The 18,214-nt window shown below is 41.6% G+C and overlaps 1 protein-coding gene across 1 annotated transcript in view; it reads right to left on the bottom strand.

The window, feature by feature from the left end:
• Positions 1-205: 205 nt before the first annotated feature.
• HCN4 (hyperpolarization activated cyclic nucleotide gated potassium channel 4) overlaps positions 206-18,214 on the bottom strand; it is a 169,316-nt gene continuing 151,307 nt past the window's right edge. The window contains exon 8 of the mRNA XM_089671390.1: positions 206-5,063. Coding sequence (XP_089527516.1) covers positions 3,970-5,063 — 1,094 coding nt within the window. The 3' untranslated portion in view covers positions 206-3,969. The remainder of the gene's footprint in view (positions 5,064-18,214) is intronic.

The following is an 18,214-nucleotide window of genomic DNA, read 5'->3' as shown; positions in this document are numbered from 1 at the left end:
CATAATGGTTGACTTTCTCCGGATTGGACACAGGCAACACTAAAACTGACAGGATGTTTACTCTTCCATGCCTTATTGTTTTCAAAGTGTTTTTAACTTGTATGTAGCTTTACAGCGTTTTTGCTGTGATAGCAAGAAACCTTATTTATCAAGTGGAAATACTGTATCAATGTATTTACATTTAAAATGAACCACTCTCCACACCTTTTTATTTAAGAAAATTTATTGAAATCCAGAAATCGTGTATAGATATATATTAAATATTTTTCTTTGATATTTTAATGTTTAATTATAAAAGAAACAAAACGGAAGCCTCTTTAAAACAAAGAGGTTGTTGGCAAATACACGAGAAGTGATTGACTTTTCTTTAAGTATATATTTCTTTTTCTTTGAAAATAGCTACCTGCTGTCTATAACTGTGTATGGTATTAATCACTAACATAAATTGTTTATTTTTAAAAGCCAGATGCCTTTCTCTTCTGCCAGAAGGGTGCACAAAGAATCTCAAATGGTTTTTGTTTTGTTTTTAATACATGGAACCAATGATTTATTCTTGACTTCATTATATTCCTACATGAATGCTTCTTACTAGCTTTCCATGAAGATGAGTTTGTAAGAAGTGCAATGGGGCATATAGGAGATGATTTGTTGTTGACCAGAAGGCTGGTGATTGAAGGCTATGAAATATGAGGCTCATCTAATAACTGTGCAGAGTAATGATATGCAAAGAAGTTTTTCACAAACACGGGAATCTCCAATGTAATGCAACACTCAGTATATGCTCATTCATCAAGTAGTCTTCAAATAACATTAGACAGCAATACATTCCTGACAAGCTGAATAAATGTCTTCATACAAGTTTTCAAGACCTATTGCCCCTTTTTTTTTTTACATAAACATCAGCATAGTGAAGTATTGTATTAACTGCTGATTTTACATTTTGTGTCCTCCAATTTTTTTTTTTGATGTTTAAGTGATTTGAACTTTAACATGTGATGTCAGAGCATAGGTGCATCAGAAAGAAGCATAACAATCAATGATTTTCACTGATGGTTTTCCTTTCTTTTAGGTCTAACAGAACTAGTGTCTTCAGTGCCAGTGCTACCCTGCACTAAGCTTGTCTCCTCCCTCTTCTGTCACTTGACAATAGTGTGTTGGAGAGGTCAGACAACAGCTACCAATTATAAGCGTGTACCTTAATTCACTATCAATTGCATGGCTAATGTTTAAAAATTGATTTTTGAACTGATCTTTGAACCATGGGCAGAGGCGTAACTAGAACCTTCAAGGCCCTACGGCAAGAAACCATGAAGGGCCCCCCTAACCGGGGCCCTTTACAGTACATCAGATTCTTAAGGGTTCCTCTTTACAGTGCAAGGGGAAACTCTGCGGACCATTACATAAGGGGGAATGCTGTGGATTCTGATGTAAAGAAGAACTCTTACATCACAGTTCCCCTTTACATCAGATTCCTCAAAGTTTCCCCTTGCATTGTAAGGGTTAATGCTGGGAGGAGCTCTGGTGACCAGAGACCCCCTTTATATCAGATTTCTCCTTTACCTTCATGTATTCACTCGACTCTGGTGTAAAGGAGTTCACTGATATAAGGGGGGGGCACTTATATTAGCATCCCCCCTTACCTTAGGCTCTCCACTCCCCCTTACATTAGTGACCCCGAACAGAGTGACTGCCCCACAGACTGTGTGGCCTGGAGCTGTCACAAGCTGATCTGTAATTGCCCGAGGGCTTAGGCTTTTTGTCCTCCTTTCCCCCTGTGCCCCTTCCTTCCAGTCTCTTTCAAATTAGCGGGAAAGGTGTCAAGCGCCATGGCATCACCACACACCTGACCTACGGGTTAAGACAGAGCCCAGCTCAGCCAATTATTAATTGGCCAGCTCTGGAATGGTGCATGCACCATTCTGGAGCCAGTCGTTAAGTAATCGGGTGAGCTTGGCAGGGTGGTCCGCTGGTCAGGTGTGTGGTGGGGTTATGGCACCTTTCCCATGAATGTAAAAGCAACTACAAGGAGAGGGCATTGTGGGGGAGCTTGGGAGAGCTGGCTTCAGCCTCCTTTCCCCCCCACACCCCCACGGTGGCAGAACACTAGGACCCGGTCCCAAGTGTAATGCTGGTACTTCCACTGCTGACCATGGAGTTTCACCAAAAGCCTGTGGGTAGAAAGAGTTGATGGAACCCTGCAATAATAGAAGTATGCAGACTGTCATCACTGACCATCTTCTGAAAGTGCTAGTTATATGGCTGTCTGTGGTTTCAATACTGTAAACCACTGACTTGGAGTTCACATGAAGATCAGTTAAAGCTAAGAACTTCTAATTAGTATACTTGTTTTGGAAAAGTAATGGAGCAGCATGATAGCCATTGAGCTATTGTTTCTGGATGCAAAGGTTCACAAAGGCAGCTTCCTCAGCACTGGGTTTCTTTAAAGATATTTGCTTGACTGGGTGAAATAAAAGGTGAGTGGAGATATTTGCAAGTACATTGGTGATTTATGGAGTAAAATGATAATGAGGGAATATAGGTAACAGCATTGTCTTTCCAGATTTGTAGGCTCCATGGCTTGCACAGCAGTCAGTAAAAACAATGGATCCCTGTTAGCTGCCTACATCTCGTTTAATCTTTACAGGTTCCTAATCCAGAAAGCTCTTGTCTGCAAATCTGTACAAGCACACCTCTGGCAGAGGAAAGGTGAGTGTAACAGAACCTTCCCATATTCCATATTAATGTAACAAAGTAATGGCTCCAGCATGGCAAGTCTATTCAGTCAGCTTGCTCCCTGAATGAGACGCTTCTGTTGGTGAAATATAGGGTTCCTGTGCACATAGGAATAAAGCATAATGCTAGCTGGATATTACACCGCTGATCTGAAATTCAGCAACAATAAGGCACTCTCCAATATGAGTGTCTGCATTGCACAACCCATGCCAAGGCAGTGCCTTATTGCAACAAGGAAAGCGCAGAATCTGAAATCGGCATGAGGCTGCAGTTATGGCATGCCCCATGTTACAGACGCCTCTTCATAGCGGACAGTATGGGGCCCCCCAAGGGTCATACCTGTTGTTATGACTCCATTGGGGAAGTGAAGGCACAAGGACAATAAATGTTACATAATATTGCTTATGCAGGCAAGCCAGACTGTACTTGCCTTAATGTCCCTCTAGCTAACCACACGCAAACATACACTGGGTGCAATGAAAGGTGTATCCTAATATATCATGTGCTTTCAAACTCAAGTGACAACTATTAGAGAAATAATTAACCCCGTAAAGAATTTTCTAAATAATAAATTGCCCTTGACGCCCTGGCAACAAACAAGAGGACATTCTTTTCTGCATCTGAGGGACTCTGTCTTCGTGCATCTGTCTTCAGCACATAACACTTGAAGGACGCAGAACATTGGTGATAAAATGGAGTACAGACAAAGCAGGTGCCTTATTGCAAGGGGACAGGTCAGTCCTGTCCTGTTAGAAGAGGACACTTGGCTTCTGTGTCAGGGGTTTTAATATCAGCCAATACACCAGTTATCGATAATCATTGCTAAAAGATCTGCAGAGGTGTGTGCTGTATTTTTAACTATCATTTGTCTGCTTGGAAATGAATGACCAGTAACTAGATAGGGGGTCACAATACTAATACCAGTTAGCAAAGCGGATAATGACTTTTTGAGGATAAAGATGTATCACTCCTTAGTCTACAGTTGGTCCGACAGAATGCAAAAGAAGAAATAATGGTATTGGTTGCGCTACAAAGGGCGTATGAAGTCCAATAGAAATACTGACTGATTCACGTTTAACTGCGTGTTGCAGTCTTCCTATAGTATGAGCGGAGGTTGTGGTTTATTTGATCATTTTTTCACTGCATTAATTTCATTTCTTTTTTTAACAACCTCAGAAAATATGTACCTTTTTAATTGGTGTATGTCATTCTGCAGATCTCTAGCAATGAGGAAGGTCATAGGTTACTAGGTAATTTAGAGTGGAAAGGCAGTTCCTCTCCACCAGCGCCACTTGCTTTGAACACAAATTCTGAAGACCCCTTTTGTGGCAAAGTGGTGTAGCCTGTTAGATCTGAGCTTCCACCTCTGGGAAATAAAGTAAAGTCAGGTGTAAACTGTTGCGGAAAATGGGGTGAGCCTGGTGCTGGCTGAGGGAGGGAGGGTTGGGACACAGAAATTGGTCGACCATCTTGCCTTAGTCGGCTTAGTGGTAGAGAGATGCAACTGCTGGGATGAGAGGAAATGGGAGCGGTTTGAGGAAGGAGAAGCGACCGTGAAGAACCACACACCTGAGCGGTTCGAACTGGGCCTGGGCTGAGTGCTGTAGGCGAACTAGCAGGAGAGTCTAATCTCTGTAATGGAGGTGGTAATACCCATAGTGGCTCTGATGCTCCAGGCAAAGGGGGACCTGGTGAATTGGCTTTTGGGGCTTGACATTGTCCAGAAGAGACAGCTGGGAGCTGCTGATCAGATTGTGATAGTCTTGGTTGACTAGATGAAGAACGTGCTCCTGGAGACCACTGGGAGGTGTCAAAAGCAGCTGGAGTGGAGGAGGTGGGGAGCCGCTGCTGTGTAGAACCCTTTTCAAAACAGGGCACAGTAGAGGGCGGTCTTGGGCTTACACAGGCTGCAGCTGAATAGCCTGCCAATTGATGTACATGAAAAGAAGATTGCTGGTTTAGTGATCCCTCTGCTGTTAGATGTGAGGAAAAAGGCTGTCTCTGCAGCTGTTGGAATCCTCGTGCTGATACACCCAATGCAGAGGATGAGGGTCGGAAGATATTGGCTGGCAGACGCTGGTGAGTTAAAGGTATAGCAACTGATGTGGTGGCCGCTGCAGCCTGTAAAGGAGCCTGGACCAGTGGTGTCCATATTACAGGAGTTGGAGGAGTTGGTATAGAGTCTCCCTCCGACTGGGAGCAACGTGGCCTTTGCGCCATTTCACGATCATGCTGAACAATCTGCTGAATGATTTCATTCTCCTGGTAATTCAGCACCCCAGAACGAAGGTCATGTTGGACTTTATGTAGGAGGAGAGAGTTCTTTTTGCCTTAGAAAGAAAAAAAAAAAATTCAGTTGTGCACATACAAGTAGAACACCAATTACCATCAAGTATCACTATTTTTGCAGCCTTTCTAAAAAAAACTTTTGCTCATTTATGATTCTTTTCTGATTTACAAGGCAAAACTCTTCCCTAAAAAACACAGTGCTACCTTGATAGGATGCTTGCGGTTTTAAAAAAAAAATGTATATGCAAACATTCCATATCATGACAGGTACAAAGATGTTTGAATCTGTAAAAAAGTGTTTTTCCTCAGATCAGCCCTTAACATCCACTCTACAGTTCACTCTCTATAGACCACCTACTCTGGAAACATAGTCACACTCTTCAAGCTTAACCCAGAAAAGGCAAGCAGACTGCAATGGACTAATCCCCCTAGTACTGCTGGTGTCTAAAATGTCACTTTTAGAGCTCAGTTCCACTTTAAATAATAGGCAATAAAGTAATAAATGACAGACCTATTTATCAGATATACTTGCAGTTTAACCAGAGGCAACCTTAGGTAGGCCTCTGTACACAACATGGAATATACTGGACTAACGCTAACTAAGCCTGATTTAATGTACATTTTGGGGTGGTGGAGTTTTTTTAGTGACGGTTCACAATGCTGCAGTGCGAATCTGATGCGGTTTCACAGTGCGGTATCACATTGCGATTACTGCTGACAGGTGTGAATTGAATGCAATTTCTGAGGGGAATGGGCATAGCAGGAGACAAAATTCGCACCACACCCGCACTAAACTTATACAGGACCCTTTTTTCAACCACATCAAATTTGCACCGCATGTATGTGAACAGGCCTCATTGGAAATAACGATTTTCTACATTACATGCGAATCTATGCTTTTCTGAATGCATCGGATCCGCATAGAATACGCAGCAGTGTGAACCGGCACTAAGACTCATTTTAGGGGTTAGGCCAATCATTCTCAACCAAGGTTCCGTGGAACCTTAGGGTTCCTCTAGGGTCGGCTTGAGCTGTGGCTAACCTTCCATCTGATGGTGCCTGCATAGTCCCAGGTCTAATGCCGTTTGGCAGAGCCAGTGCCATGACTGCTAGGGTGTCATTCTGGCCACATCTGTAAGGATGACATTCTATCCAGTTACAACAACGAATGTAAGGATAATTTTCCCAATGAACCCCAATGGGCTACTCTTACCAGGGGTTCCCTGAGATATGAAAGTTAGCTCAAGGATTTATCTGGGATAAAAATGTTTAGAAAGCCTGAGTTAGGCTAAGTGTTAAGAGTTCAGGCTGAGGCAAGGTTTAGACTAGGATCACACTGCTGTACTGCAGGAACGTGCACTGCAACATGCAAAAAATACATGTTTGCGCAGTGCCATTCGTTCTTAATAGCACTTTTATGCACTTTCACAATGGACATGCATTGCAATGTACAGCAACACAACTACTGTGCGTTGTGGTGAGCTACTTAACAAAAATTAGCACATAAACCTGTTTGGTGAACTTTGATATGTTGAATGAGCTGTCTTAGCACAACGCACATGCATTACTGCACCAAAGATGTGTAGGGTCAGGCTTCGTGTTAAAATGACCCTATCACAACAAGGTCACTTTTAGTCAGCAGGCTATCTACAGTGAGGAACAGCAGTATTTGAACACCCTGCGATTTTGCAAGTTCTCCCACTTAGAAATCATGGAGGGGTCTGAAATTCACATTGTAGGTGCATTCCCACTCTGAGAGACAGAACTTAAAAAAAAATGCAGGAAATCACATTGTATGATTTTTAAAGAACTTATTTGTCTTGCACTGCTGAACATAAGTATTTGAACACCTAAGAAACAGCAAGAATTCTGGCTCTCAAAGACCTGTTACTGTGCCTTTTTAAAAAGCCCACCTCTACTCCACTCAATCTAACTTAGTAGCACCTGTCTGATCCCTTTAAAGACACCTGTCCACCCCACAGTCAGTCAGATGTCAACTACTACCATGGGCAAGACCAAAGAGCTGTCAAAAGACACCAGAGACAAAATTGTGGACCACCACAAGGCTAGAAAGGGCTACGGGGCAATTGCCAAGCAGCTTGGTGAAAATAGATCAACTGTTGGAGCAATTGTTAGAAAATGGAAGAGGCTAAAGATGACTGTCAGTCTGCCTCGTACTGGGGCTCCATGCAAGATCTCACCTCGTGGGGTATCACTGATGATAAGAAAGGTGAGGAATCAGCCCAGAACTACAAGGGAGGAGCTGGTCAATGACATGAAGAGAGCTGGGACCACAGTTTCAAAGGTCACTGTCGGTAGAACACTACGCCGTCATGGTTTCAAATCATGCATTGCACGGTTCTCCTGCTCAAGTCATCACATGTCCAGGCCCGTCTGAAGTTTGCCAATGACCATCTGGATGATCCAGAGGAGGCATGGGAGAAAGTCATGTGGTCAGATGAGACCAAAGTAGAACTTTTTGGTCTAAACTTCACTCGTGTTTGGAGGAAAAAGGATGAGTTGCATCCCAAGAACACCATCCCTACTGTGAAGCATGGGGGTGGTAACATCATGCTTTGGGGGTGCTTTTCTGCGAAGGGGAAAGGGCGACTGCACTGTATTAAGGAGAGGATGAATGGGGCCATTTATTGTGAGATTTTGAGCAACAACCTCCTTCCCTCAGTCAGAGCATTGAAGATGGGTCGTGGCTGGGTCTTCCAACATGACAACGACCCAAAGCACACAGCCAGGATAACCAAGGAGTGGCTCCGTAAGAAGCATATCAAGGTTCTGGAGTGGCCTAGCCAGTCTCCAGACCTAAATGCAATAGAACATCTTTGGAGGGAGCTGAAACTCCGGGTTGCTCAGCGACAGCCCCGAAGCCTGACAGATCTAGAGGAGATCTGTGTGGAGGAGTGGGCCAAAATCCCTGTTGCAGTGTGTGCAAACCTGGTCAAGAACTACAGGAAACGTTTGACCTCTGTAATTGCAAACAAAGGCTTCTGTACCAAATATTAACACTGATTTTCTCAGGTGTTCAAATACTTATGTTCAGCAGTGCAGGACAAATAAATTCTTTAAAAATCATACAATGTGATTTCCTGAATTTTTTTTTTTAATTCTGTCTGAGTGGGAATGCACCTACAATGTGAATTTCAGACCCCTCCATGATTTCTAAGTGGGAGAACTTGCAAAATCGCAGGGTGTTCAAATACTTCTGTTCCTCACTGTATAGAAGAAGAATTTATATACTTAAATTTCCATGGCCCATATATTGAAAAGCTCCTCAGCCTGTAGTGTGCAAGGAAGTGAAAGGAACAACAGTTACTAGAGGAGTATCAAGTATTCTACACACTGGGAAGTGTAGAATACTTGCATAGGCTGGGGGGAACGTCAGCTTTTCAACACACAGGCTACCGAGAGGTAGGTATAAACTGTTTTTTCTTTTTCTACAGGTGACCATGTGGTGGCATAAGTTATAGGTTCAGGTAGGGTGAAGATAAATTCTTTGAACACTTAGCAACATAGGAGCAAATATGGGAGCTGCAGGGCTTACATGTGTTCTCTGCACTAAGTTCAACAGAAAAAAAATGAAATCTGAGATTCTGGTACATATTTCTCTCCATACAGGGTCCCATTTATGCCCCTTTCACACGGACATTCTGATCAAGTCCGCCTGCCTGTTTTTCACACAGACCTGATCAGAACCTGTTTTCACCTCTATGGAGCTGCAGGTTTACACCTGCCGACATCCAATCTGATCTGCAAAAAAAAATGATGGGGATGCGTTCCCATTCTTTCCGTTGGGTCAGATGGAAACGGACAGGCAGAATGCCCATAGAGGACAGCAGGCTGTGTCCATATCTGCTCTACAAAAGCATAGCAGGCACGGACCTGTCATCCACTTGCTCACTGGAGATCAGTAGACCGATCCCCCGCTGAGCAAGCCTATCCGCTGATGGGTCCACCCTTGTGAAAGCGGCTTAGAAAAATAGTTGGCTGACAAATTCCCCTACATTTCTTTGCCATTTGTTGCCATTTATGTTGAAAGTGATTGGAATGTGCTGCTTGTGGGTTAAATGGAAAAATAAGGAACAATCCTTATTAATAAGGAACAATTGATTCTGGCAAGTTATGTTCTGTGCAAAACAAGTCTCAAACAAATATGCAGTATGCAACGTTGATATATCCTTGCTTTCCACCAGGGGGCAGTGACAGCAAGAGCAAGTTACAATTATAACTCATTAATCAATGTGATTGCTGTAAATGAAGCAAGTGGATTTCTACTTCCAAGATAATCAGTAGCTCCATTTACCTATGTAGTGCACTGATTATGTAGTCCATACATGACTCAAAACAGTCCATGTTGCCTAATCTGGCCATGATAGGGCTGGATGTGTGGGGTGCAGGCCCAAGAGGACTATTGTAGTTGTACAAAGACTACTTCTTCATACTCTCTAATTTCTAGTTGCCAGTTGTTCCATAGTTATCTTGTTTACTTCTCCTGTTTGCTGCATTATACAATAGTAAATATAGACACACTGACCACCCCCAGGTTCTTGACTGTTGCCCGATATCCCTTTGTATTCATCTTTTGTGAAAAAATTGATAATTGATTCTACCTTAATCATACAGTACAGGACACAGGCAGAATATTCATACAGCATGGGTTGAGACATGGACCTTCAGGTGATTGGATACTGGCAAAGTTTTAAAAGGAAATACCCCTTAGGCTCTTCTCCCATAACCTTATTCCACTCCATGAGTCCTCCGTTTTGTGCTGTTGCCTGAAGATGATGGACCTTTTCTTCATGGAGAAAATCACCCTCAGCCTAACTAGTCTATTCAAGAACTCTTCAACTAAACATCTCAACTTGGAAAAAGCAGACTCCTGTTCTTGATTTACCCATGCTCTGGTCCAGTCAAGCAAGGAATTCCTTAACAGGTCCAGTCCTTCCTTCCATATTGCTGAAAACATCACAACAGAAGCAAGACTCTCAGGCTGGGTAGGAGTGTTCCAGTACTTAACAGTCCAAGTAACATGATCACTGGGGGAATCCACGTTCTCCATCAACACTGTGGAACTCAGAGCAGTCAGGTTGATCTTGCAGCACTGGATCCCCCTTCTGAAGGGACACCCAATCAGGGTACAGTCTGACAATGACATGGCAGTGGTCCACATGAACCATCAGAGGAGCACCAGGAGTCTGAAACAGATCATCTCACGGACAGAAATTCACTGTCCAGTGGTATCTGTGGTCTCATTCCAGGAGTGGACACTTGTAAAGTGGATTATTTCTGTCGCCATCGCCTGGATAAAGTGGAATAGTCCCTTCATCCAGATGTCTTCAATCTGCAATGCCAAAATTGGGGGATCCAGGATGTGGACATCTAGTCTCCAGATTCATCAACAAGCTACCCCTGTTTGTGACCAGAACCATGGATCCTCTAGCTCTAGTTTCAGATACCTTGATAATCCCCTGGTCTCCATTTAGGCTAATTTATGCTTTCACTTCAGTTAGAATCACCATTTTCCTCTCTTGCTCTATTTTTTTGAGCAAACAAGGTAAGATTCGAATTGCACCAAACTGCCACAGAAGAACCTGGTACACTGTTAAAACCCAGGCAGGGGCGCACTGACCATTTGGTAACTCAGGCACTGCCCAAGGGCCCGGGGTCAGTAGGAGGCCCCATGAGATGCCCCTGGTACCTTTCATAGGCTTTTTTAGGGTATGGTTTGAGTGTGGGCGAGGACACGGGCCCCATGGTCCCCTATTGCCCAGGGGCCCCATGAGTTGTCAGTCCGCCCCTGAACCCAGGTCTTATAGGACAGGAGGGGTTTTTGAGTCTGCGATTCCTACCTTACTATAGGCAAGAAAAGTCTCTTCCAGGAAGATCTATTATCACATCTGGCAATCCTATTATGCCTGATGTAAACACAGGCACTTTAGTCCCAAAGATTAATCTGTACCCTGCTTTCTAGCTTTCCTATAAACCGGTCTTGATCAGAACTTGGCTTAAGCACTAAAAGATCAGGTCTCAGTCTTATCCATTCTTTTTCAAAGGTCTCTGACTTCACTCTCTTTTGTAATAACTTTTCTTCGATGTGTATCTCATATTATGCCCCCCTTGCAGCACCATGTGCTTCCTTGCCTACCAGGGATATCCCTCTAGTGCATTTCTCATGCAAAGAAGCCATTTTGTTCACCATTACGTCTGCACAACATGGTTCTGAACTGTTGGCCCTTTTCTGTAATTAACTCTTCTTCATGCTTCACAATGACATGGTTGTCTTACACCCACAGACGTTACTTCTGAAGGTGGCTTCAGCACTCCACCTCTATCACAATGAGTACATTGTCCTGCCATCCTTATTCCCTGCTCCTAAGCATCCAAATGAAATCTCTACATTGCCTGGAGGTAGTCAGTCATTATTATTATACAGGATTTATATAGCGCCAACAGTTTGCTCAGCGCTTTACAATAGAACAGGAACATACAGCAACAATACAGTTCAATACAAGAGGGATTTGAGGGCCCTGCTCCTTGGAGCTTACAATCAAGGACAGTCAGAGTATACCTCAAAGATACTACTCCGATCAAACGGAAGGAATCAATTTGTCCTGTCAACACATATTCCATCCTGCATCTCACAATGGATAAGAAATCTGATCGCAAGAGCTTACATTCTAAAAGAGAAACCCCCTTCTGCACTTTTAACAGTGGGAGTTTCCTGAGCATTTCGGCACCATGCGGCTGTAGCCCAGTTGTGTAAGGCCATCACCTAGTCTTCTGTTCATCCTTTTTCAAATTTTTACTAGGTAGACTTCTAATCTTATGTTGACGCAGGTTTTGGCCACAAGGTTTCTGGCAGCAGCACTCTGAGGTTGGGTCCTATGACCCTTTTTGTTTGGGCCTGGCACTGGTCAGTTTACCTCATTGTTGCCCACCCTTCCTACTCCTTGCTTGGGAATGTCCCATGGTGTATGAATACTCTGCCTGTGTCCTGTACTGTACAATTAAAATATATGTGAACCCTTACCTTGTAAAACAACCCAACTGGTTTAAAATAGAAATGAAAAGGAAAACTTTTGTGTGTGTATGTACAGGTGAAACTCAAAAAATTAGAATATCTTGCAAAAGTTCATTTATTTCAGTAATGCAACTTAAAAGGCAGCTTTGGCTGTAAGATATTTTTATATCTAGCGTATCTATTCCCACACACCTAAAGAACTGGTAATGGATTTTTATGGCGCAATTAGGCTTCTGTGTTTGCCTGCACTTTGCAATGCATATTTCTTTTACTTAAAACTGAACATAAGCCAGAAAAATAGTCACCTGGCTATGTCAATGGGTGGCCCTGCCACTTAGTTATTTAACCACTTCCCATCCGGCCCATGTATATAAACAGCCGGACGGGAGCAGTGCAAGGGCGGGTTGCCGTTCATAAACGGCGCCCGCCATTTTAACCTGTGCATGCTCAATCCTTGACGGCGTAGTGTGTTACCAATTGTTTTCTTGGTGACTGTGGTCCCAGCTGCCTGGAGATCATTGACAAGATCCTTACGTGTAGTTCTGGGATGAGCCTCATTGTTCTCATGCTCATTGACACTCCACAAGGTGAGATCTCGGATGGTGCACCAGACCTAGGGAGACTGACAGTTGTTTTGTGTTTCTTCCATTTGCGAATGATTGCACCAACTGTTGTCACCTTCTCACCAAGCTGCTTAGCAATAGTTTTGTAGCAAATCCAGCCTTTTGTAGGTCTACAATCTTGTTCTTGACATCCTTGGACAGCTCTTTGGTCTTTGCCATGATGGAGAGTTTGGAATCTGATTGTTTGATTGCTCCTGTCGACAGGTGTCTCTTATACAGGTAACAAAATGAAATTGGCAGCACTCCCTTTAAGAGACTGCTTCTAATCTCAGCTTGTTACCTGTATGAAAGACACCTGGTAGCCTAAAATCCTTCTGAATGATAGGGGATCAAATACTTATTTCCGTCAAGAACATGCAAATCAGTGCATAATTTGTTAGACATGCATTTCTTGTGAAATTTCTGTTGCTATTCTGTCTCTCTGTGTTACAATACACCTACCATTCGATTTTTAGACTGATCATTTCTTTGTGAGTGGGCAAACATTCAAAATCAGAAGGGGATCAAATACTTATTTCCTTCACTGTATGTATGTGAGTATTTCCTTTGGGGGAGTTGCATGACCAGACAGAACATGATTATATACTGCATTAGCCTGCATAATCCCAGGGGGGCTTGTGCAACTGTTTTTTGATACACCCCTGCAGGGGTGCACTTAAAGGAGTTGAGTCTCCAGAGTAGCTTGCATTTGATCTACAGGAGCTTATATTTTAGCTGCACTGAAGCAGCATGGAGGTTGCAATCAGGCTGTGTTTGATACATATGTGTTTGCCTAGCATGGAACAAAGTGCATTTAATTTTGATGCAGTTCTTTGATACCATACGCTTCTAGAAAGTGGGACAGTTGCTGCATTGTATGCGTATTGTACATATTGCATGCATACCTGCATAGTTTTGTGAACTGTATATTAAATAACCTAGTCGTGATGCTTAGGCCACATCTTTTTTTTTTTTTTTTTTTTTTTTTTAATTCAAATATTTATTAAATTTTTATATTTATAATTAAACATAAAAAGAAAAAAGAGGCACATGCAAGAAGAACACACTACATTTCATCCACAATCTCATATAATATTCTTACTCTTATTCTCTTTCTATTACCTCCTTTTTCTTCTTTTCCCTTCCCTCTACCTTTATGCCCTACCACATCCCACCCCCCTCCCACTTTGCATTTTTCTCTTACTTCCTTCTATATGAAATTAAGAATCTTCTCCTAACATTACTTCAGATATATTCCTTTGGTGTACAAAATCTTCCCATTTCTCCCATCTCCTGTTATATATCTCTATCTTATCTTCCTGGATATAATATAGTTTCTCTATCCTACTAATCTGATTTACTCTCTCTACCCAATCCTTCTCTTTCGGAACCTCCAGACTATGCCAGAACTTAGGTATCAAACCCTTCGCTGCATTTACAAAGTACCATATACCCGAATTTTTATATTTATTCACTGGTAAGTCTGTTTTATGTAATAGACACACTTGTGGGTCTAATCCAATCTTTATTCCTGAGATTTTCTCAATTAAGTTTACTGTTGTCTTCCAAAAATTTTGTATCTTTGGGCATTCCCACCAAATGTGAAACCATGTACCCATCTCTCCACAACCACGCCAGCACTCTTGTGTTCTCTCTATACCCATTTTGTACTCCATAGTTGGTGTGATGTGCCATCTTACTAAACTCTTATAATTTACCTCCACCTCTCTCATGCTAATATTCTCGTGTGTGAGTCTATATATCTTCCTCTGTTTATCTTCATCTATCTCCACTTCCAAATCTCTTTCCCATTTTACTATATAACTTGGTTTAAATTCCGTGGCTAATTCGGTGAGAATTTTATAAATTTTTGCCGTGCCCCGTTTTCCATCTCCTCGTGATTCCAACAACCTCTCAAACAAATTCCACTCCCCTCTCCCTCTTATGGGTTTCGGAGGACCCTCAACAAAGTGATTTAATTGGTGATATTTCCACTCATCAATCTTAGTAAAAAGTTCCCTTCCACCTTTTTTTAAATCTTTCAATGTTTTCAACTTCTTTCCGTCCATAATATCCCTTAGTTGAATGTCTTCCTTTTTGATCCATTTTCCCATACTCCCCTCAATCCCTGGTGGAAAGTACTCCATATTCCTTAGTGGCATTAATTGTGAATTAAAATCCCAGTGCATATACTTGTGTAAATTATCCCAAACCTTCAAAACATTCAATGTGAACACACTCGTGGTTTTCTCTAAACCTCTATATTGTGCTGGTGCCCATATGTTTCTACTCAGGTCAACTCCGCTCAGATCATTCTCTATCTTCACCCATCTTTTCTCCCTTTTATTGTGTGTCCAATCATAAATTCTTGTTAAAATTACAGCATTATAGTATCTCTTAAAGTCCGGCACTCCCAGTCCCCCTCTCTCTTTTCGTCTACTTATCAAGTCATACGATAATCTAGATTTTTTATTTTTCCATATAAATTTTGTTATCATCTTTTTAATTTCTTTAAAAAATGCTTCTGGGAGTTTTATTGGGATCATTTGATATTTATACAAAACTTTGGGTACAATTATCATTTTTATCAGATTTATTCGTCCTAACCAGGAAGGGATTCCTCCTCCCAATTTCTTCAATTCCTCCTTAATCTCGTTTAAAAGGGAAATATAATTTAATTTATACAATTTTGAATGTGAAGCAGTAAGATTAACTCCTAAATATTTTATCTCTCTATCTCTCCATGTAAAAGGGAATTCTTTTTTTATCTTTTCTTTCTCACTATTCGGTAGATTTATATTCAAGATCTCGGTTTTTGTCGGGTTGATTTTTAGATTTGATATTTCTCCATATTCTTTTAAGCTTTTTATTAAGTTCGGGAGTGTTATCCTAGGATTACCCACATAAAACAACAGATCGTCCGCAAAGGCTGCCACCTTATGTTCCGTTTCCCCTATTTGTATTCCCTTTATATCTACGTTCTTCCTAATTGTTTCTAGTAGGGGTTCCAATGTTAACACATACAATAAAGGGGACAGTGGGCATCCCTGTCTAGTCCCATTTGACATCCTTATAGGTGTAGATTTTTCACCATTAACCAAAATAACCGCGGATGGCGTTTTATACAATTTTCCTATCCATTCCCTCATTCTACTACCTACTCCCATGGTCTCTAGGGTGTCTATCATAAAGCTCCAGTTTACTCTATCAAAAGCTTTTTCAGCATCGATCGAGAGAATCACTGCCGGGGTTTTCCCTTTCTTAGCTTTCTGGATCAATAACAGAGTTCTAATTCCATTATCTCTACCTTCCCTCCCTGATACAAAGCCAACCTGATCTCCCTGGATCCATTCTGGCATTAAGTCTTTGATCCTATTTGCTAAAACCTTCGCGTATAATTTTGTATCTACATTTAGGAGTGCAATTGGTCTATAACTTGAACATTGAGTAGGATCCTTCCCTTCCTTGTGTATGAGTGTTATATGGGCTTGTAGGGATTCCTGTCTAATCTCCATTTCTCCCCCCAAGGCATTCATATATTCCTTCAACTTTGGTATTAATACTTCACTATATTTTTATAATACCTCACGGTGTATCCGTCTGGGCCAGGACTTTTCCCCACTTTAGTGTCTTTTAGTGCTATTTTTATTTCCTCCTGTGTGATTTCTAATTCCAGGGATTTCAATAGGTCTTCATCTATTTTTGGTAGTCCTGCATTTTTTAAATATGCCTTTCTTTTTTCTCTGTTCTCATTTTCCCTATTATTTACTAAGTTTTGAGACTTAATATTATACAGCTTGTTGTAATACTCCTTGAATATCTTCCCAATTTCTTTAGTAGAGTGAGCCATTTCTCCCTTGGGGTTTCTTATTTTTTCTATGTAATTTCTATTTTTCTTTTTTCTCAGGGCCTTCATTAAATATTTTCCTGGACGATCTCCCCATCTATACCTCTCCACTAGAACTTTATTGAGTACTCTCCTCCTCTCTTCTTCCATTAATATCTCCAGTTCTTTCTTCTTTCCTATTATCTTTTGTCCTATCTCACATGTTATTGTATTTTTATGGATTTGTTCTAGGTCAGTTATATCTTTTAAGAGCTCAGTCATTTTCTTACTCCTTTCCCTTTTTTTTTTTGCCCCTAACGCAATCAATATACCTCTAATATATACCTTATGGGACTCCCAGACAGTGGCCATTGACACGTCTCCTGTTTCGTTCTCTTGAAAATATCTTTCCATTTCCCGTCTGATCTGCTGGTCAGTCTCTTGATCTAATAGAAGGGCCTCGTTTAATCTCCATCCCACCCCCCTTGTCAGTTGTTTCCCCCATCTCAACTTCATTATAACTGGGGCATGGTCTGAGAGGGTCATTGTTTCTATTTCTACTTTAGCCACCCTTTCAATAAGTTGATGTTCTACCATTATATAGTCCAGTCTTGAATAAATCTCGTGTGCATTAGAGAAGAAAGTATAGTCTTTTTCCTTTCCATGCATTATCCTCCATATATCTACTAGTTGACCCTCATATATCTCCTTCTTCAAGATCCTCATAGACCTACCTCCCTCCCGTTGTACACGAGATGTTGTATCCATCTGTGGATCTAGACATAAATTCAAGTCTCCCGCCACTATCAGCCTTCCTTTTTTAAAGTCCCTCAGTTTTCTTAATATCCCTTTCAGGTATACCTCTGGTCTCTTATTTGGGCAATAAATATTTGCTATTGTACACTCCATTTCCTGTAATCTACCTTTCAAAAATAAGAATCTCCCCTCAGGGTCTGTCTCTCTTTCCTCCACCTCCCACCTTACATTTTTAGCGAACCCAATTGCCACCCCTTTGGCTCTCTTAATTGGGGAGTCTGCATAGAACCATGTTGGATAATTTCTAGTATTTAATTTGATGTTTGACTTAATCTCAAGATGCGTCTCCTGTAAAAAAACTACTGAGGCTTCTCTATGTTGTAATTCCTTAAATAGCTTAAATCTCTTCCCAGGACTATTCAACCCTTTTACGTTATATGTTATAAATTTTATATCTTCCATGATTCTTGAATACATCTCATCCCTATGCAAAGTGTTTTTAAAACCTTCCCCCTATACCATCCTCCTACCCCCATTCCCCCCCCCCTCCCACATCTACTCCCCCTCCGTCTCCCCCCTCCCCCGTTGGGCCTATTTTTATTCCATCTAATCCTTTTGTGAGCCAAATGCCACATTTGGATCCTGACCCTGAGGTGGAACTCTAACCTTGTACGGTTCACCTACTCCCCATTTCCCCCGATGTTCCCCTATCTATTTATTCTCTATTTCTTCTTCTAACTTGCTGCCATTCCTCTTTTCCCTCAGCATATTTCTCTCCCTCTTCTTCTTCCTCCCAACCTGGAATCTCTATTCTTTGAATATTAAGTTTATCAAAAAAGTCTCTTAATTCCTCTGGAAATCTCAGATATGCAGTAACTCCATTCTTCCATCCGATTAGACACATCGAGCTATTCCATCTATATTGTATATTTTGTTTTTTCATCTGTTCTATTAGTGGTCTCAATGATCTTTTTC

This window comes from Staurois parvus, unplaced genomic scaffold (assembly GCF_062004578.1).
Source record: "Staurois parvus isolate SC_StPar_1 unplaced genomic scaffold, SC_StPar_1.0 ptg000105l, whole genome shotgun sequence".
Lineage (NCBI taxonomy): Eukaryota > Metazoa > Chordata > Amphibia > Anura > Ranidae > Staurois > Staurois parvus.
This window is presented reverse-complemented; position numbering and strand designations above follow the sequence as displayed.